Source organism: Passer montanus, unplaced genomic scaffold, assembly GCF_014805655.1.
Source record: "Passer montanus isolate IOZ18808 unplaced genomic scaffold, ASM1480565v1 scaffold55, whole genome shotgun sequence".
In the NCBI taxonomy this organism is placed as follows: Eukaryota; Metazoa; Chordata; class Aves; order Passeriformes; family Passeridae; genus Passer; species Passer montanus.
The window spans coordinates 395312-401469 of record NW_024370485.1 but is presented as its reverse complement, the minus strand read 5'-3'; the positions used below and the strand labels follow the sequence as shown (position 1 = coordinate 401469).

Genomic DNA, 6158 nt, shown 5'->3' with positions numbered 1-6158 from the left:
AAACAAACCCACGTCCATAGGGACACCAAGGCTTCTTTCCTTTACCACCAGCGTTTTTGGTGAGACTTGCAGGAGCTCAAATACGCTCAGGACCTACTCCAAAACAGGGTCAGTGGAGCTGAAATGTCTAGGGAGATACTGAGGTGATTTTGCAGTGAGGAGGGCTTTAGCCTCAATTGCTTTCTCTTGCCCAGGGGTTTCCTCAGACTTTCCCCTGGCTCCCTCTGAAACCCCATGCCCCTGCATGCACCCAAGTGAAGCCCAGCTTCTGCAGCCTTTCAAGGCAGTTGTGCAGGCAGTGCCAGGCTGAGGAGGAAGCACAGCTCCTGCCTCACAGAGGGAAGTGAGAAACTGCTATGGAAAGTCAAAGACAGGCAACGTCCCCACCCCAAACCCCCCAAAAAAGACTTTCCCCAGTCCTTGTCCTAATGGCCAGCTCCCGGCACGGCTGTGGGGAAATGCAGGTGGTCAGGCTTGGCTGGTTCCCGGCCATGCAGGTGGCCATGTACAGGGAATGTGTTGATAAAGCCACTGCCAGGGGAACCTCTTCAACTCAAATCCCTGCTGTACCCCAAGGACCGTCATGCTGGAGACACCTAAAGCCAGGAAAATGGGGACCCCATTCAGACCTCTGAGCATGCATTGACGATGGATTCACTTTATTCTTTAATTTTTACTGCCATATTTTTAATCTCTATTCCCTTGGCCTCCCATGCAGACAAAATGGAGAACTCTCTGCCCTGTACATAAGGATGGAGAAGCACACAGAGCAGGTTACAGATCTCTCCTGGGCAGACTGAGCAGAAGGGGAGCACTGCCCCACCACAGCTGGCAGACATGATGCAGGGAAGACACCTCACGTGCCATAACAGAGAGGAGATCCAAGGGGCACTCACTGCTTGAGGAATACAGTGTGGATCCAATTGCCACTCTGAGTGCTGCAAATGCCAGTGGCATCCTGTACAGGGAGATGTCTGGCTTAAGCTCCAGCAGAAATGAGAACAGAAGTCCTTGCCTGAGCAGAAAGAGGAGCTTTTTCAATAGGATTTGTATGGGTGTTTCTTTTTCAAATTCCCAGATCATTTAGGGTGGGCAGTGCATCCACAGGTCTGGGCTGCTGCTGTCACTGGAAGGAAAGTGGAGGTGGCTCCTGACAGTTCTGCTCCATTTTTTTATCACCCCCATCTCCCCTGAAACAGTTGCTCTGTCTCCCAGAAGCAGTTCTTCTAGTGACAAAACATCTCCCGACCTGGCTTCAGCTCTTTTCCCCCCTCCACATACACACAGGTTGTTTGAAGTTACTTCACAGGGTTGGGTGCGCAGCATGAGGATGAGGAGATGTCTGATTCATGCCGTAGCAGTACCTCCTCTGCAAAGGGCAGCAAGGCTGTTTGGGTAGCTGGGACATCAACCTTTGAGCCCCCAGTTTCTGCCACAGGTGTCTGGAGCCCCAGGAGACAGTCACTTGGCACATGGACCACCTCTTCCACCATCGTCAGCCCCAAGGCTGAGATGGGAATCCATCCCATCCTAGATCATGTGGAGCCTCAGTCAGATGAGAGTTCACCTCTGCCAGTCTGTGAAGGTCTGGGAGAGGAATTGTGGTGAGTAATTTTGGCCTTGCTCCTGTGGCAGCACCTGTGGTTGCCCTTATGAGACAGATTCCATGAGTCTGACTGCAGTGCAGAAAGGGGAGAAGAGAGGGGTCACCCTTCAACAGTAGCACCTGTTCTGCAGCCCCAGAGAGAGCTCAGGCTTGGGCAGGGAGTCACCTTCCCATCATCAGAGGGACATCCCCTCCACACAGTGCCTCCAACTCACCCTACTGGGAATATGGCACTTGGTGGCCCATTAGTGCCTGGTGTCAGTGCCCCCAAACCTTGCTTGTCCAGCTCTGTTCAGTGTCCAAAACCTCCCAGACAAGGAAGCCACCTCATCTAAGGAAGAGCAGACCCAGAGATTGTGCTTCACGTAAATAGCCCCTAAAGCACTTCTAAGTGACTAATCACCTTCTCCAGGGGCTTCTCACCCAGCCCAGAGTCTCTGTTCAGCCAGAGGGCATCAGCTGCTGTAATTATTCAGAATCATCAATCCCACACAAAAGAGCTCACTTCGCAAAGAGAGCCCTTCCTGTGCAGTAAAGGCACTCACAGACGGGTGAAGAAACCCACCTGCAGGGAAATGCCTGGGATCAGCAATGCTGGCCAGCTCTGGCACACAGGCAAAGCCTTGAGGACACTGTCATAAATTAAGTCATCCTGCCTACGCTCACATCACTCCCTGACTGCTTTCGTGCAGTGTGGAAGCACCCATCCCAAGTGACACACGGTATTTCTGCAGCGACAGTGAGCTGAAGTGACGGTTGTCTGGGGCTGTAATGACACATCCAGGGAGCTCCTCTGGACTGGCTGTCTCCACTGCTCCTCCCTAACTTCAGGGACTATAGGTCAGAACAAGGACAGATTTTTTTTCCCCTCTTCACTGCTTGGGAAGATGAACTTTTTTTCTATCCCCAGGGTACCTGGCTGTGGCGGGAGTGCTGGTGGATGCCTGCCACCATGTGAGAGAGCCCAGAGGGTGGGAAGACCTGGGTATCACAGAGTGCAGAAGACAGGGTGGCAGGACTGTAAATGGAGTAGATGCTGGGTGTGCCTTGCTTCACATCGCCTCAAGTCCACTTTTATTGAGGTCCGTAGCAAAACTCGAGCTACTACTGTGTGGGATTTGGCCCTAAAGTAACTCCCTGCTTCCTTTTCCCCCGCAGTTTCTGGTGTTCCAGCCCCATGTTCCCAGCAGTTACCCACTGAGCAGGACACCTGCCCAGGCACAACAGCTGCCTTGCAAATGGCACAGCAGTCCTTGCCACACTCCATCCTCACAGGCTGTGTCTCTGCCTCCTCCCTATGGTTCAGCCATGGCAGCTGCTGACAGTTCATTGTAACTCAGCATGATCCACTTCGGCTTCCTCCAGCATTTACACATGTAACCTGGGACTCAGCACAAAAAGGACAGTCATCTTAAAAGGCTGATCTTGGTCCTCATGGAGCTCATACCCATGGAAGGCTTCACTCATCCAGGAGCAGGCTCTCAGTATCCTCAGGGATTGGCCAGAGCTCTCCAGCTCCATTCCCCTTGCCCTCAGACTCTCTCCTCTCTGGCGCAGTTCTGGGTGGTTTTGGTGGTGACCAGTGCTGTGGCCCCCAGCTCAGTGGCAGGCAGTGGGAAGCTGTGGTTGCATTCCTCAGGCCGGGGGTACACAGCGGAGAGCAGAACAATGTCGCCATCAGCATCGCCCTGGCAGCACGGCCTCTGCTTTGCCCTGGCTTTCCTGGGTGTCCCCGGCATCTTCAGGCTCCCAACAAGGTGCAGGCATGGGGCTGGGTTCAGGGCACCCTCTCCCTCAGGCATGGCAGAGTCCTGGCTGGGCAGGGGGCTGGCAACGTCTATGTTTTCTGGGAAGGGACAAGAAAAGGGGCTCATGGAGTGGGGTCAGGCAGGTCCCAGTGAGACAGTCCTGTCCCCAGGGGAGAAGAGGGATCTGGAACAGGAGGAGTCTGCAAGGTTCCCACATCTCTCCTGCTGCAGAATTTCTCCTGCTTACAACCAATGTGCTTTTCTCCCCCTAAAAGGCAAGAGGGAAGGGCCGAAACTTGCACTTCCACTTCGAGTCCTCTCGCTCAACTCTGCTGGCAGCAGAAGAGCCCAGCCCATGGCAGCTTGCCCTCCCCGACTGCCTCCCACTTAAAAATAGACTTGTTTACACACTTTGAACGCAGGCGTGTGCCTCCAGCCCCAAGCCTCCTGCCACTTCCCACACATCCAGCGCCGCAGCACTGGCCTTGCTGTGGTGCAGCCTTGGGGGACACGGGGGATGTGGACCAGGGTACGCAACAGGAGGCTGAGGAGTGCCTCCAAAATGGCCAGATCTCTCTCACCGCTGGATTTCTCCCTTCTCTTTCGCTTTTGGTATTTTTTCTAGGCGTGTGCGTCATGGGCTGTCACAGAGCAAAAAGGCCCTGGGTAATGTCCCCCTGGTCTGAGTCACCATCCGGCAGTGCCAGAAGTGTGCAGGCAAGCAGGGCACAAGGACCAGCTGCCCCACTGTGGACACCCCCCTGGGTCATGGGGCAGTGTGGCATCCCTGTGTGGCAGCCCCTCCTGAGGGTCCTGGGCAGCCATACCCCCTACCTGGGAATGGGGAGCGTGAAGACCACTTTGGAGAAGATTGTTCAAGGCTGAATCAGTGCCAGTGCAGGGACCGCTGAGGGAGGAAAGAGCTGCCCCAACAAAATGGGCCATCATGGAGCACTGTGGCCTTATTCTCCTGGAAGTACCCTGCTAGGAAAGGCTCAGCCCCATTCCTTGAACCCCAGCCCTAATTTTGATGCACCAGATAACCCTGTGCAGTGCTGCAGTGTACTGTCAATGGGACTGGCCCTGACATCCCACTGGGGTCTTTGGGATGCACGTTGGAGGATGCTGGGCATCTCGAGCACAAGAAGCAAGCTGGGTGGTCCACATAGGACCCCCACGGCTGTCACAGGGAGAGGCTGCCTCTGGAGCCATCCCCAGGTGTCCACCACTGCCCCCACTACTCCCATTCCATCCATGTTCCTCTGGCTAGTGGGGGAGAGGGCTCTCACCAGGGAGCTCACAAAGCTCCTACTGACCAGCGCTCCGTACGTGTCCCCTGTGGAGAGGACATGGTGCCAGGACATGCTTTAAACAAAGGCACAGGGAGGGATGGCTCAGCAGGGTTGTGCTGGCAGTCAGGTACAGGCGTAGGTTCCCAGGGGATGCAGGGCACTGTCACTCAGACAGTGACTCAGGTGCCCCAAAATGCCATGGGATGCCTGTGGAGCTGATGTTGAGGTGGAGGAGCTAGCCTGGGCTGTGCCTCAGTGGAGCCAGCAGTAAGTGATCCCATCTACCCCCGGGTCCTCAGGGGGTTGTGGGAGGGAGAGGAAGAGGTCTCTTACCTTTGTCCTCTTCATCTGCTGCCTTCCTCTTTCTCCTTCGCTTTCCCTCCTTGCAGGCCAGGAAGACGCAGACGGCAGCCAGAACCAGGACGACCCCCACCACCACCGGGACCCCGAAGGTCAGGAAGGTGCTGGTCAGGGGGGGTGCCAGGGTGGGCTCTGCTGTGGGGTGAGATGCCGGTAGTGTCAGGAGGGGGAAAGCTGAAGGAGGAGGGAGGGCAGCAGCACTTTTCACCTGTCTGGCTGGCCTGGGGGCTGCGGTCACAGGGAAATGTGGCGCTTAACTGTGACCCACCTGCCACCAGCAACAAAATATCCCATGCTTGATGAGATCCCTAGGGTGAATCATCCAACTTCTCCCTACACCATGTTCCTCTCACTGGAACTGGCTGCCCTCCTCCCTTCTGCTTTAGATGGAGATGGTGCTCCATCCTCCGTTGCCACCTCCGTAGCCATCCTTAGGAGGAGGTGCCTTCCACCTGCCCACGCCTGGGGTGCCCCCAGCCTCCTTGGCCCACCACCATCCAGCCCTGGGGAGCTCAGCTGCCCTTGTCCCCTTACTTGTGTTGTCCTGGAACAGGTCGGAGCACTTGATGCACGACTTGGTCAGGGTGTCGAAGCACTCAAAGGAGAGGCAGGAGGAGGCAATGGCAGCTTTTCCTGATGAGGCCATGGCAGAGTGGGAGTGAGAGCCCAGCTCCTGCATGGCGTAGCAGTGACAGGGCCGCCGGAGTGTGAAATCGCAGCGCCCCAGGCCCCGTGGCAGAGGGAGATACAGTCTGTCAAGCTGCGTCGGCTCCCTTGGGGCTCACAATCGCTGCGCTTGGCCTGGGGCGGATCTTCACCAGGGAGGAGGAGAGCAAGCAACCAAGCCCTACCCCTGCCTGCCTTTGCAACGTGCCCTCAAACTACCCCTCTCCTCCAAAATATGCTCCCGAAATCCCCCAGCCCCCCGTGTGCCTCAGCCAGGCAGCACCTCGTACCCAGGGGGATTGTGTCCCAGGCTGACCTCCTTGATCCTCGCTCCTCCCCTGCCCACCTGCGTGTTGTCCCCAGCCCAGGAATGTCCCCCAGCGTGCACCCGCCTTTGCTTACACTGAAAAGCCCCCTTGGTGTCTACAGGAGACTTTTCTGTGCACAGATCTTTACAAGACTCCATCCCAGGGGCACAGATCTGGC

At 56.2% G+C, this 6158-nt stretch overlaps 1 protein-coding gene across 1 annotated transcript; it reads right to left on the bottom strand.

Annotated features, from left to right (window-relative positions):
* Window positions 1-677: 677 nt before the first annotated feature.
* On the bottom strand, window positions 678-6079 carry LOC120509998 (tumor necrosis factor receptor superfamily member 13C-like). The gene is made up of 3 exons (XM_039725340.1): window positions 5541-6079; window positions 4980-5141; window positions 678-3452 (listed from the first exon to the last, which is right to left on the bottom strand). Exons 1-3 carry the CDS (start codon window positions 5683-5685, stop codon window positions 3139-3141), a joined length of 621 nt encoding a protein of 206 aa, XP_039581274.1. The 5' UTR covers window positions 5686-6079; the 3' UTR covers window positions 678-3138.
* Between the last annotated feature and the right edge of the window lie 79 nt (window positions 6080-6158).